The 14,607-nt window shown below is 43.2% G+C and overlaps 1 protein-coding gene across 1 annotated transcript in view; it reads right to left on the bottom strand.

Annotated features, from left to right (window-relative positions):
- The window catches only part of COPG2 (coatomer protein complex subunit gamma 2), a 31,197-nt gene that overhangs the window by 7,108 nt on the left and 9,482 nt on the right, over positions 1-14,607 (bottom strand). The window contains exons 3-17 of the mRNA XM_026868028.1: positions 14,217-14,514; positions 13,525-13,654; positions 12,690-12,770; positions 11,754-11,825; positions 10,498-10,577; positions 9,590-9,665; positions 9,055-9,147; positions 7,836-7,922; positions 6,651-6,808; positions 5,863-5,996; positions 5,071-5,138; positions 4,252-4,440; positions 3,270-3,365; positions 2,625-2,868; positions 1,297-1,372 (exon numbers count right to left, since the gene is read on the bottom strand). Coding sequence (XP_026723829.1) covers positions 1,297-1,372; positions 2,625-2,868; positions 3,270-3,365; positions 4,252-4,440; positions 5,071-5,138; positions 5,863-5,996; positions 6,651-6,808; positions 7,836-7,922; positions 9,055-9,147; positions 9,590-9,665; positions 10,498-10,577; positions 11,754-11,825; positions 12,690-12,770; positions 13,525-13,654; positions 14,217-14,514 — 1,882 coding nt within the window. The remainder of the gene's footprint in view (positions 1-1,296; positions 1,373-2,624; positions 2,869-3,269; positions 3,366-4,251; positions 4,441-5,070; positions 5,139-5,862; positions 5,997-6,650; positions 6,809-7,835; positions 7,923-9,054; positions 9,148-9,589; positions 9,666-10,497; positions 10,578-11,753; positions 11,826-12,689; positions 12,771-13,524; positions 13,655-14,216; positions 14,515-14,607) is intronic.

The raw sequence follows: 14,607 nt of genomic DNA, 5'->3' as shown, positions 1-14,607 counted from the left end.
TCCTGGCAACTTCCCTCCCTCTCCACATCGCTTAAGCTACTTCTTGCGGTTGTAATTCACTTGCACCTACATTGAGGTTGCCTTCTGCTCAAGCAGTTCATAATCTGAATTATTCTACTCCCCACAGAAGCCAGACACAGCACAGGTTTACACCATAGTGATAGAGAATTGAAGAACATGATATTTATGGTATTGACAATTTAAGGAGGCTGAATGGTTTTAACAAGAGACATGAACCTGTGAAGTGGCAACACCTGAGATCACTACTCAACTGTACACAAAAGCTATTTATGAGTAACATGGAAATACATTTTCTTGCTTCAAGTGATGCAAAAAAAGTGCTAAACTACTACACATTTATTACCCACTGAGGAATATTCTCAGACCAGATTACAGAATCCCAGAATCATCTCAGCTGGAAAAGCCCTTGAAGCTCCTCCAGCCCCACCATGACCCTCCCCCTGACTGTTCCCAACTCCCCCAGATCCCTCAGCGCCGGCTCAGCCCGACTCTTCAACCCCTCCAGGGATCCCGGGGACTCCCCCCTGCCCTGGGCAGCCCATTCCAACGCCCAACAGCCCCTTCTGCACAGAAATCCTTCCTCAGAGCCAGCCTGACCCTGCCCTGGGCAGCTTGAGGCCATTCCCTCGGGGCCTGGCGCTGGCTCCTTGGCTCCAGAGACTCATCCCCCCTCTCTGCCCCCTCCTGGCAGGGAGTTGCAGAGGGCCAGGAGGTCTCCCCTCAGCCTCCTCTTCTCCAGACTGAACCCCCCCAGTTCCCCCAGCCGCTCCCCAGCAGACCTGTGCTCCAGACCCTGCCCCAGCTCCGTTGCCCTTCTCTGGCCAAGCTCGAGTCATTCAATGGCCTTTTTGGGGTGAGGGGCCCAACACTGAACCCACTCAGCGAGGGGCGGCCTCCCCAGTGCCCAGCCCAGGGCTCAGATCCCTCTCCTGTCCCTGCTGGCCACGCCAGTGCTGACACAAGTCAGGATGCCATTGCCCTCCTTGGCCCCCTGGGCACACTGCTGGCTCCTGTTCAGCCGACTGGAAATCAACACTGTCAATTACCATTTAATGTTTTTATAATTAATCACATCTTTTGTTTTCTTATATCCAGCACTGCTGTGCTTCCTCCAGACAGGAAGGAAAGGCTGAAGACAGTCAGCCATCTCCCAACTCCTCAAGTGATATGTTTTATGAACCTCAAAGCTCTGACCTGGTCCGACCTTGGTTCTGTGGAGACAGACCACCCAGTGTCACCAACAAACTCATCCCATGCCCAGCCATACCCACTCACCTCTGCAAAAGCACCAAGATGCTCGGAAGAAGATTCTCATTCTGGGCACCAAACTTTGCTAGTGCACTTACAGCAGCTAGAGAAGAAATGGGGAAATGTCAGAGGTGCTCAAGCGACAGGCAAACACATTCTCAGAGTCAGAATGAAAGCACTGCCCGTACCATTGTCCTGAAGTTCCAATTTACACAGGTTTTCACTTCCACACCACAAACCTTCTAGTTATGGAAAGACTAAACTACTTCTGTGTTCTCAAATGGAAATAGTTTTGTAGCAGGGAATAACAAAACAACACCAGCTTAACAGCCCTGCAACTCTTCTCTGAGAGAACTCTCTATCAGATAAGGTTAGTTCAAGCTCCATGGCTCACTGTGGTTGTTGGCCCCTCTGCCATCAGCTGTAGCTCACACCCCCGAGAAATCTGTTTTCCACCCACAAGGGTGACGCACGTCCAGTGGCAGCCAGGGTCAGACTGCACCCTGCGACTTTGTAAGGAGTTGAAACCCCTCAGCAACCATGCAGAGCTGCCTGCCCAAACTAATCCTGTTTCAGCTCAGCATCAGCTTGAAGAAATTCCACGTATAGAAAGAAAGAAAAGGGTCTATAAGGACGTACAAGCTTTATGGCCTTGGCAGTTAAAAAAGAAGCCGTTCTTTCACCATGACAAAGTTTCTAGACAGCATGTGCTCTCTGGAGGATGCTCTTCATGTGCTCCTCGGTCACAATTAGGAAACTGTGACCAAATGTCAAATGCAATCTGGATCATACTATATTTGTGAGCTTGTTTTCCTTCCTCTCTCCCAGGAGTACTTCCTCTTCTAACAGGCAGGAGATCAAACCAATGCTGACATCCCTCCAAAGTCAAGTCTCAAGCATGAAAATAAGCTGAACACCCTAAAGGGTTTGTTGCAAAGGCTCCACAGGACGGAATTATCAGTCTGCAACATGTTTCCAAGGAAGAATCCTTGTCTTGTGTGGGGAGATTTCCTTAGACACGATAGACCATAGCAGACAATGCCGTTAAACAGGGAACTAGCAGCATCCCCTCCTCATGGATTACCTTCTGCCTTCTAGGAGACATTCAAAGAAGGGACTAGAAGCTAATATACTGCTCATGTTCTGTGAAGCAGGAGGACCAAGGGCTGATGCTAAAATGATACAAGGAGTTTAATTTTTTATCCTGTAACTTGTTTATCTCATAGCTAATGTACAAAGATCTAACTCTTCACAGTGAAGCAACTGTTGCCTCCCATCCCCAAACTCAGTTTTGGGCTTGAAATTTCTAGCAGAGCTCAGATATGAAACCATCAAGCATTTTGAGCTGAACTTACCAGCCCTCACAGCCTCGTTCTCCAGCACCACCCTGTTGAATATGAAGCGGATGTACTTGGATGGGGACGGAGTCCTTGGCCCCTCTTTCCCGAGGAGGTGCAGGATCTTTGTGGCTAGGACAGTGTGTTCGCAGTCTTCAATGAACTCGCAGAGGTGAGCCAAGCCTGATTCCTTACTCTCAGGATTCTCCTCGATGATGCTGATTATACAGTCCACAATGGCTCGCTTGTACTCAAAGCCACCCTGGGAAAGGCAAATCAAGGACACTGACCTGGCAGGCAGAGCTCAGACTGCAGCGCTGCTCAGTTCCCCTCATGCTTCAATTAATTCTTTCCATTGAGGAAAAACAAGCATTTGTACATAAAAAGAAAAGAGAAGGTGTGCTGGATGATCGAACAGGGTCTTCCCAGTCCCCCCTGACCCATACAGGCACATCATCTGAGCCCCTCTTCAGCCCACTTTTTGATGTACCAGCTCTAACTCATAAGCACATTTCAGACAGGTCTGACCCACGAGATAAACAAGGTCTTGGCCATCAGTCAGGCCCCATCACTGCTGTGAACCCACTGACAGATGACAGAAGAGAGCCCTCCTATCATCAGAGCTACCTGCCAATAACTGCACAAAGAAAATTTCGCACATACATCATCCCTGAGCATGTTGGAGAGGAAGGTCATCATGACGCTGTGCTTCCGCGGGTACTTCTGGCACAAAGCACTGATAGCCTGTACTACCACTACCTGCAAAACGACAGAGAAGGATGTTAGTCATGTGCATTTATTTTTCTATGAAAAAAAACCACAGGCTTCTCACTATCTCAAGTTGTCACCTTGGTAGATTAAATTCCTGTAGAAGGATAAAACCAGGCAGTGGACTGTCAGCGTGAGCGTGTTAACAACCCTGGGCTAGCATGCTGCAAGACCTGGCTCTGCTAGAGGGACTGTATTTAGGACAGACTAAATTAATTCAAAGGCCTCCTCTCCCTTCTTCTGCCCAGTGATGATCCTCACCCAAGCCTACCTTAACTTGTTGCATTTTGTCATTAAAACTCTTTGCAGTTTTAAACTTGCCTAATACTTATTTCCTCATCTCATAAATTCAAGAACTTGAGACCACTGCACACTAGTGGACATTGACTTTGTAGAGACATGCTACGCTCCTCAAGGTAACTCCATGGTGTAAAAGGGACAGGTAGAAGAGAACTACCATCCTTAATCAAGTTATTACCCCAGTTCATAGCGATTACATTTGACAAACTAGGTAGAAATTTACAGTTCACACTGTTTCCTAACTATGTATCAAACTGAAGAGACGTAGACTCCATCAGAAGAGTTAAAATCCCCCTTCCTGACCAAAGAGGCAACCAGAAGGCAGTACAAGGTTTTGCAGGACACTGCATAGGAGCCAGGAATCCACCAAACGACATTTATCCTTTCTTGGAGTGATGGGAGCAAAGGACAGAGTCTAAGTTGGAAAGCAGAGGACTACACCTTTGGAATTTCAAGCTGGCTTTGCTCTATCCGATTAAATCACTGAAGGATTAACAAATGGGAAAAGCTTAATAAAAAAAACAAGAATGGGAGAAAAACCTGCAGCTGGAAAGAGCAGAGGCCTCCAATGCCACACCTTAAACTCATCTGATATTTCTGACACGAAGGAAGAGATCTGTTTCATGAGCCTGTCTACACTGCTCTCGCTGCCTGTCTTCAGCAGCGTGGTGATGGCGAGGGTAGCGATACTGCGGTTGGAGTCAGTGATGAGGTTTTCCAGGTCCAGGTTGCAGGCAGTGACTGCAGACGGATGTTTCATGGCCACCTGTAAAGGAAATGATTCCAAAATTATATGGGGAGGGGGGGTTAATAACATCTTGCAACTCAAAAGTTTTCGACGGGGCAAGATTTAAAACCATTTTTTATTTGTATTTTTTCTCGTTATCCCTCTGTTCTCTAAGGATTGTCACTAAACCTACATCGTATGAGGGCTGGCAAGATGCCATCAAAGCTCAGGTTCTTTTGTTTCAGCCTTTCAAATGAACTGTAAGTTACAGCTCACGGGTTTAACAGTCACAAACTGCTTCCGTTGTGGCGTGCAGCTTTGAAATCAGAATGTTATCTCCTTCACACACATCCTATTCACGCTTTTTATAGTATTAAATATCTGGAACTCTGCTTCCTTACAGCTGAAAGCTCACAAGTTATTCAACCACAGCTTGGTATAGCCCTGTGGTCCAGAAATGAACAGAAATAGCTTGAGTGTAGAAAAGATTTCTGTCACACCATGAGATCTGGCATGGAAAAGCTAATTCTCCAGCGTGGAGTATTTCCAAATACAGTAACCACAAGAGCAGTCGCTCTACCTTAGGTAACACAGTATTAGGCACTGAAGCCTGGCCTCCTCTGAAGCTCAAAGATTTCTGCTCGTTTAGAGGGTTTTGGAAACACTCACTTTATTAAGGGTCCGTACAGCTGCGTATCTCAAGACAGGTTTGGGAGAACTACAGAAAAGCTGCAGCACTGAAAAATTAAGAAAAAAAAAAAAAAATCAAAAGAAGTAACTCACAACAAAATGTTACAGAGTCATCACTGTTTAACAAAACCCAGCTCCCAGTAGTGCAATTCCAGGCCCCTGTAATGTCTGGGGAGCAGAAGGTGAGAGCCTTCCAGATGAGGAAAGGGAAACTGCCTTGTGCCAGCACTTTGATATTGAGAGGTGCAAACAGTTTAGTCTGAATTCACCACAGAAAACCAGATACGGTCTTTTTCAAAGAAAGGGAATAGAGAGGAAAGTCTAATGTATCTCATTTCAACTACATGCTGCTAAATATTCATGCAGCTCCATCCATAATTTATCACTCGCTCCACAAGCAAGTTAAAAATAACCTCCTGTTTTTCATCTTCTATCAATAATAGGTGGTTTGTGTAGTCACCTGTGGCACATCTGTGCAATCAAGTTCTTCTCTGCCTTCACCCCCCCACCAATTTCCTGCAGCTGAAAAAAGGCAAGAATCACTCCGTGACACCTCTAGTGTGCCCTTTCCCCAAAACTCTGGACTAAACGAGGAAAAGGGATCAACGTGCTTGGAACACAGAAAGGGATCCAAAAGTCCCCTAACCTGGGGACAATCAGAAACATCAGATTTTTAGCCCAGTATTTTAATTATACTGTACTGTCTTTGATGTGCTTTACAAGCCTTTTTTTTCCAGCTGCGCTGGCGGTACAAAGGACTCTGTGACCAACCTGAAACAGCCGGTGCCAGCTCCCGGGCTGTGCAGTTTGGGAGATGGATGATTGCAGAAGCAGCTTCGTAAATAACCATTTCATGCTTATTCCGCAGACAGCTCTCAATGAAGTCAAAGAGTGGACTTTCATGGCTGCAAACAGAAAACATTTCACAGCGTGACGCTGAATTACATACAAACCACTAAAAGGACATTTCTGGGAACTGGACAGAAACCACAGCACTGGCTTTCAGGCTTCCTACACCATCATGTCACTTGACTCATACCTGAGCTCTAAACTTTATTATTATTCTATTCATCTTTACATTACCTTCTTCAAGCTAGAAATGCTGCATTCTAGAAATAAATACAATACTATTAATCACATGCCACCGGCAAAAATTCCCACCCGATGAAAGAATTTTATCAGGAGGTGAGTTTCTCAGATAACTACACCCTCTTCTGTTAGTATGAGAGACCCTGTGGTTTATATCCCCACAATATAGGTAGAGCCTTATTGCGTTTGGAATACATCTCACTAGACAAAGTATAAAACATTTCCAGAGATTATTTTGCAGTTTTAATCCTCCTCTCAGCTAAATTTTGGCGGTGTGGTGCCAAAACAAAAATCCAAACCCCACCACATGCAACTCCACTCAGTTCTGTCCAGCATTCTGCTTCTACCTGCATTTTATTTTTAACACTGCAGTTCTGAGTGTAGATTTCCACCAACTTTAAAAAACGCAAATTTCCTAGCTACCATTTACCTCAAACTATAATTATCGTAATTCACATGCTGCCTCTTACCCCTCTTCAGATTCCTTCAAGAGTTTGCTTGCAATTCGGATCAGCATGCAGTAGGCAAACTGGGATTTCAGTCCAGATTTAGTGAATTTATTCAGCATCTTGGAAACTGCAAGGCGATCATTTTTTCTAAGGTGATAGAGCAGCCCCAAAGCATGATACTAGAAAATCAGAAAGAGATGTGCAGGCATTGAATACACACTGCAGTTGGGAAAGCCAGGACGTAAGACATAAGAGGGCTAATAAGTGCTGTTTCCTAGCAGAAATACTTTCCAACCTCAAACGATCTGAGTTTCCTGACAAATTACAAAGACCTGCAATATTTACTTCCCCTTCCTGTCTACCAGGAGAGCGCCTCAACATATTTCTGAAGATCAAAAGTGCCATGAAGTTAGTTTACTCCCTTTTCTCCTCATTAAGTGTCAGAACTGCAAAGGCTTCGGCTTACTAAATTATACTGCACGGTAACACTTGCATTTCTAGTACACTCAACATCCCAAGGCCTTTAAATGACAGCTGACCTTACAAAAATCCTTGAGGCATTTACAGTGAAAGTACAACGGAACATTTCTAGTTGTTTTGGGTTTTTTTTCCATAAGACTGAGTCACAGCAAGACTTAATGAAGCGGCTAACTGGGCAAGAACAAAGCTGATTTTACAGATTTATTTGTGATTGTTAGTCTGTAACACTGACTGAAGATACGAATACCTTCATTTCCACAACTCTGGAAGATTTGTGCAAAGATTCTGCTAATGTGGATATCCTACTGATATTCAGGCTAATCTCTGTGGTCCTGTAGCACATGGGTGAATTTTCTGAAGCCAAGACATGAGATGCTGGTGTTCTGGCAGTCAGTGAGAATTTTTTTAAGTGTTTTGAAAATTCAGATCCAAAGCCCTTCTGCAACTACTGTGAAACAGCCAGGAGCATCCCAGCTATCCGAAGGGTAGCAGGGAAAGGGCAGAGGACTGCACTAAAGAGCCAGCTCTTAATTATGAATCTTTCACTGGGATCATGGAGAAACTCATCATTTTTTGAAACAGTTGTTTCCCTCAAATCACAATTCTTGTTTTTAAAAGAATAAGGGGGAAAAGGAAAACCAGTTACTTTTTCTAAGGTTATCTTAAGAACTCACAGAGTACCATTAAAACCCTGTAGTTTCCCAGGGCAACCACCCTCAAACATACCTGCACCATGATGCTGTCACTAGAAGCTGCTTCTTGAGCTTCGTTGATCCACCGTTTGACTACATCATAACTAATCTTCATCATATGCTGGAAGAAGCCACAAATTGAGACTGCAGACAAACTAACATTAGAAGCACAGTGAAGTACCATGAGCCTTGTTTTCAATTTTAAAGTTTACAGACTTTGAGACGAGACAGGGCTTTGATGCATGCTACAGGTAACAAAGAATAACTCCCAAATACATGGTTTGTATGGATGCACTTGTTTCAATAAACAAAAACTCTCTGAGTTACTTTCATGTTCAAACAAGACAGAAGACAGTACTAGGGCAATTCACCTGCCTATGGTTGGTCCAGCAGGAAGACTTCAGTTCTCAGCATTAAAACAACTTTGTTTGCACCCTCAGGGCCCTAACACAGGCTCTACTCTACCTCATCAGCTGGAGCTCTTGTCTTCTGCCTTCTCAATTTACCAGTGCAGCCAGTCTCTTTATCCTATGCACCCATAAACCCCTGGTTTTTCTTACATTGCCGTCTCAGACTACCATGCTTTCACTATTCTCCTCTCCAATAAAAATACTTATCTAACAAAATCTTTTCTTGCTTTTTCTTGTAAACAAGGGAGAGAAAAAACAGCGACCTTATTCATCTTGCCCTCCTACTGCATATCAGCAAAAAGAATCTTGAATAGCAGGCTTACCAGAGCAGCAATTGCATGGATTTTTGCTGAGCACAAGGCAGACTGCTCTTATTGCCTGTTACAGAACTAGATGCTCTTTTGGAGTCATCAGTGTTAGTTCTTCCACAGAACAGAACAGCTTGTTTCTACTTACTCTCACCAAGCTGATAAGCACTTTCACAGTCATCAATGTGCTTCACTTTCCAAACCAGACAAGGCCCCTCCCCAGATAAATTAATCTTCTACACCAGCTGCATAAGGAGGTGACTGAGGGTTTTGCATTTAAAGTTATTAAAAATGATGTATTCTAAAGCAGGAGTACATTAAGGAAGGAGTTTGAGAAGGCAATCTGCTTGAGAGGAAGGAAACTCCACTACTACTTTTTGTTTATTTTCCAGTGAGGAGATGAAGTCATCTCAAAGGAAAAGGATATGAAGAAAGAAAAAAAAACAAAGGCCAGGCAGAGTTATAAATGCAGTAGACTCATCTTCCCAGCCTCAACACAATGCCCAGATTTACAAGAATCTACTGCTTTACTTACTAAGGAAGACACCAGTGCAGAACTAGACACACTGGGGACTTTGTCCACAATGGCTTGCTTCATGTATCTCTCAATGGCTTGTAACATCGTACCCTGTGAAAGGGAAAAAGAAAAGTGTTGCTACTTTGGAAGCAGAGCATAAAAGCAGTATAAGGCAAAAAATACAGGCACAGCACATTAAGAAGGCCCTCAAAAAAAAAAAAACAACAAACCAAACCAACTTGAGCTAATTATGAAAAAGTTCTGTAAGGGAAAGGATTATCAGCTGCACAGTCCTGAAGGTTTAGTGACGTGATCAAAGTCTACAGCAAGGCAACCTCAGATCAGAAACTAGAGCTCCCAAGCTCCTGCCTTCTAACTCCATGTTTACAGTGCTACAGCTCCACAGAGCTCCTGACACCCACCGAGGGCTTCAGCACAGTCCTTCCTAAAGCAGCTGTTCCATTACTACTAAAAATACACCCTGCGAGAGTCATTCTTCTATTTTAAATGCACTCATCACCTCTCCCACAACAGTGATGTGATTTGTACTTACATCAGTGATCCTGCAGAGCGCTCTGATAGCCGGGCCTCGGTATACATCCTCCTTCCCTGTCATGTCTTTGGTCAAACTAGAATAATCAAAAAGACACCCTGTTAACATTTCTTTAGTGTCTCGATGTCTTGGTCCTTTTGTGACATTCATCTCATCTCATTTAGCTCTTCTTCCAGCTGCTACCACATAACTGCTAAGCTCTAGTATTGGCTAGAAATGACTTCTTAGTAATTAGCTGCTTGAAAAATTAATAACAACAGATTCTGTGGAAATAGAAAACAGTACAAAATGCATAGTCTGTAATATTGTTTTGCCATAGGCCTGGTTTACTTAACAACACTAAGAAGGACAATGGCTGAGCTCATTCTAACACATGAAATTTTGGTTTAGATAACAGCGAAGTTCAGTTTGCTGAACAGCTTTAAAAAAAAAAAAAATAAAGCAATTGCTTAGCACAAGCTACAGATCCAATTTTTGCCCTCGCAACAACTGTAATGTCTATTCTGTAGCTAAAAAAACCTGATGTTCAGTTGAACTGAACTGAGCTTTGCTCTGCTCTTCCCTAACTGCCCTGACAGAGAAGTGAAATAGGAATCACAGCCGAAGCTTCTGCAAAACCATCAAACACCAAGAATTTAAAGAAACGAAACAAACCCAAGAAAACCAAGTAGCAACCAACAGAAACTGTAGGCAAGCCTCTTGCTTTTTTTAGAAAAGCCTAATAACACAGGAGGAAGAAATTAACACTTCATATGGTGACACATACTCTGTATGATGGAACAATTTGTCTTCCCTTACTGTATTCTTTAGAATAATTACAAAAAAAACCCCACAGCAGCTAAAACAAAGTTAAGATGGAGCTACTTATTGCAGAGCTCCCATACTGTGCTTTCTGTAGGTTCTATTACCTGCTCGTGACAATGATGACGTCCTCAGAAATATTGGCCATCTCTTTGATAGTAAAGTAACACATTCTTCTAAGGGTTTGCTGTGAAAGAGTATTGCAGAAAACCATTAAACTCCACGGCAATCATGAATAAACACTTCCTAGAAGTTTTAAAAGTTAATTAGAAGTTACATATTAACTTCAAATTTAAATAAGCTTTTACATAGGGCACCCTCTTTCCCCACTTCTCTGCAAAGCTACAAGCACACAAGTAGAACCATGTTTGGTGACTGGATAGCAGCCTTATCCCCTGTTATCAAACAAACCAGGAGAAAAATAAGAGATATGTATCTTGTAAAATGGCAAGACTAAAAACGAAATCCACCTGTTAATTATGAAAGAAGTGATACATCAGGCAGAAGCCTCCCAATTACCAGTTAAAAGCTTTAAAAATAACTTCTCACCTATTTGTTACTGTAAAAGAAAAATAGAAATACACAAAGAGCACTGGCACTTTAGTTCTTTGGCAGCAGATGATGTATTCACATTTTAAAAAAAACCCAAAACCTACTTTTTAAAAGGTCGATTTTTAAAACACTGTACTTCAAAATTTTCATTCCATCTTTAAAACAGTTATACAGGCAACTTTCCTCAGCCAAATCTCTAAAAACCTGAAGTGCTAGTTCGTTTTTAACAAAAATTAATGAGACCCATCACCTGGAGCACACTTCCCCCAGTTCTTATACTGTCTGCAAAAGAGGTCAGAGAAGGACTTTACACTAGGGAAAGTCCAAAGTTTAATCCAGCATTTTTAGGATGTTCTCATCCCTCGACTCCATGCTGATTCATCAGTAGAGCAAGTTGTTCTAGGGAATAGCAGTATTTGAACTGCAGGCAACTTTTAAATTCTATTTTGAGTTAAGCAGATGGGGGTTATTTGCAAGTGTAAGAAACAGTCATAACATTATACCGATTTGTATATTAATATACCGATCTGCATATTAAGTGATCACTCACATTCTTTACAACAGTAATTGAACTCATTAAAAAAACCCAAAACCAAACAACACACCATGAAAACCAACGTGCAGAAGTAACCACGTTATTATTCAGTCATTTGTTTCCAAACCCTGAATTACCTTCAGCAAGTACTCTGCATGCAGAGCTTATCCTCTGAGGTATTTGCCTCACCCTCCTCCCACATCCCAATATCCAACTGCTTTGTCATTACTGAAAATCCAGACAAAACCAGGGAGGCAGCAAGTTGTAGGTACTTACGTCATTAGATTGAAATAATCTGGTCATTGCAAAAAAAGCTTCTGTGGCTTCAGTGGTTCCAAAGTGTTCACCCTGAAAACAGCATAAAAGCAGCGAGAGAAAAAAGACCGTCATTATCTGGCCACCTCCACCTTTCAGTCCCCACTTGCAATACCTACTCAGACATGAAGAATCTTTTCTATGAAGACTTTTTCTTGTGTGAGAACAGTCCCTCCCTCACCTTGTGTCTCCTGGGGTGTACATGCTAAGTTTACCACTATCCTCTTTTCTTGGTTTCAATATAAATGCTCTCCACGGTGGTACATATTTGGTAGAATAGTCTGATAAGTAGCCCGTGTTCCCTCTTTTGACATTAGTGTATCAGCAGTTGGGTTTGTGTCATGCTTGTTAACCAGAAGGATCCCCTTGCTTAGAAGGGATCTACTTAAAGATGACTGGAGCCAATTAAGACTGAAGAGCATAGGACCTCCCCCGATTGATTGTAACTCCATGTTAAATACTGCCTGACATGCAGGAAATCTGATCTGTGTGGACACCTAAAGGAAGTCTCCTTCCTTATCACACTTCCAACTTCTCCCTGAACAAGACACCTTCCACTTCATCACTTCCTGGCCTATGTTCTTACCTCACCTCACTTATTCCTACTTTAACTGGGCAAACACAAGTTGCCTTTGAATTGCACAGTGCTGCAGTGATCACAGACCAACCAAAAAAAAAAAAAAGTCTTAAAATCTTCATTAACACATATCTCACGCACCTTAGTGGCAAAATTGGAAGGGACAGCATAACACTACAGCAAAACCACTCAATTTCTGATCTCTGCAAAAGCTACCTCCCAAATCTGACAGGAGGAGGTGTAAGACTTTCACATGGACAATTATCAGAAATTAGCCTCAGGAATATTCATTCTGACTGGGAAGAAATGATAGCAGTTACCTGGTTCAGCAAGTAAAGGATCTTGGTAAGGATGTGCAGGCATCTTCGTGGATTTATAGGAGTCTCATTAAAGATACGTGCCTACAAACACAGCATAAAATACCATATTACAGTGTAACCCAACAATAATCATTTCTCGTTCACCATGAAAAGTAAAGCAACTTGTTTTCAACTAAGCAGCTTATAACTTTTTTTCATTCTAAAAATGTGTCCCAATGAGTGTACTCCTGTCATTCAGCTCATGCATGTTTAGTTTGCTGGACGGGCAGCAACCTGAACAAAGGACAATAACCTGGTTTACCATCTGGAACTAGCAAAAATACTTTAAAATAAAAATGTAACAACTTAATTCTTTCTGTAGCATCTGTAGCCCAAACACTACATAGCACTCGTCTGTAGGAACACAAAACTGAAATTACTCAGTTCCTACTTATAGCTCTTTGCACCTACCAAAATTCCCCATTTTTTAACCACACGTTCACCTCGCCACTTGCAATCATTCTCTGAGTACACAAAAAGAAGCAGGAAAACCTGTTACGCAGTACGTTGAAGCAGCACAGGAAAACTGGCAGACCACCTCTTCAGAAAGAGCACACTGAGATCCTGCATGTCCACATGGAATGCAGAAGCCACATCTAATCTAATTACCACACATAAACCCAACAGAGTAATTTGATTTGCACTTAATTTACATATCCTGTGATTTTAAATTAACTATACGAATTTAACCATTCACATTTCCCAAGAGTTGCACAGTAAAACTTCCTTAAGCTGCTAATGCTTCCTGAAGGAAAAAAAAAAAAACCCAACAGTATTATACTATGATGATTCATACCTCCTGAAGCACAGCACTCTTCTCCAAATGCTGGAAAGGATTCGAGCCGCTACCTGAGGAACAAAAAAGATACAGAAATGCATTCTTCACAAAACCCAGTGGAACTGAACATGCAGGAACAGCCCCTAAACTTTACAAAAACACCTCAATGCTACCGTGACACTCCTCTTGGAATAACTGATGTTCTCCATCGACAAATTTGAATTCACTTTCTTAAATTGTATGTTCAGAATTACAGAAAAAGAAAAAGCAGTGGGGTATTTCCAACATAGCCGGAAGGTGAGGAAGAAGAAAGGAAATTTGTCTTAATACTCCCTTTACATAAAACTGGTTTTTTTTCCTCCAATTTTTACTCCTTCAGGCACAGAGAGCACTGAAGACATCAGGACAGAGCTAATTATCAGAATCTGAAATAGAAGTACATTGATCAATGCACCACTAAAATAGGCTACTCAGCAAACAAAAACAGTCTGCCTGCTGCACATCACAAAATCGTTAACACTAGGCTATCTCCGTATTCTAAATTCTCAGCCTTTTATCAGCCCAGATCCAGGGGTTGAGTGTAATTAATTTCTTGGACATGACACTTCTCTGTCAGCAGCATCCAGAGACCAGCCTTCTAATCCACATACACTGTGAAACCACCTCTCAGAGCCCCCGTCACAGACACATAAATCCCCCCAAACCCTTACTGCTGCTTCTGACCCTCCTCCTCCAGCAGTAATTTTTCATTTCCAGTTCTCACATCCCAAAGACGCAACCGCTCCTGACACGCAGCCCAAACCACAAAGTCTTGCGAGTAGGGACGGCTGCTGTCCGGCTCCCGGCCGAAGGAGCAGACCCCGCTCAGGCCCTGCGAGCACCGCTCCTCCTCACCACGGCAAGGGCGGGAAGGGACCGCCAGCCGCAGCCCGCAGGCTTGCGGGGAACCGGAGCCCTCCGAGCGCGGCCTCAGGGGCCCGGGGCGGACCCTACAGCCCGCGGACCATCCTGAGAGGACCAGGGGAGGCTCCAAGGGAGGCCGGGGCAGGGGAAAGCAGGCGGAACCTCCTTCCTCAGCGGCCGTTACCCCCCGCACCTCAG

Source organism: Athene cunicularia (assembly GCF_003259725.1).
Source record: "Athene cunicularia isolate RWA chromosome 1 unlocalized genomic scaffold, athCun1 chr1_part2, whole genome shotgun sequence".
Classification (NCBI taxonomy): domain Eukaryota; kingdom Metazoa; phylum Chordata; class Aves; order Strigiformes; family Strigidae; genus Athene; species Athene cunicularia.
The sequence above is the reverse complement of the archived record's forward strand: the minus strand, read 5'-3'. Positions and strand labels throughout refer to the sequence as shown.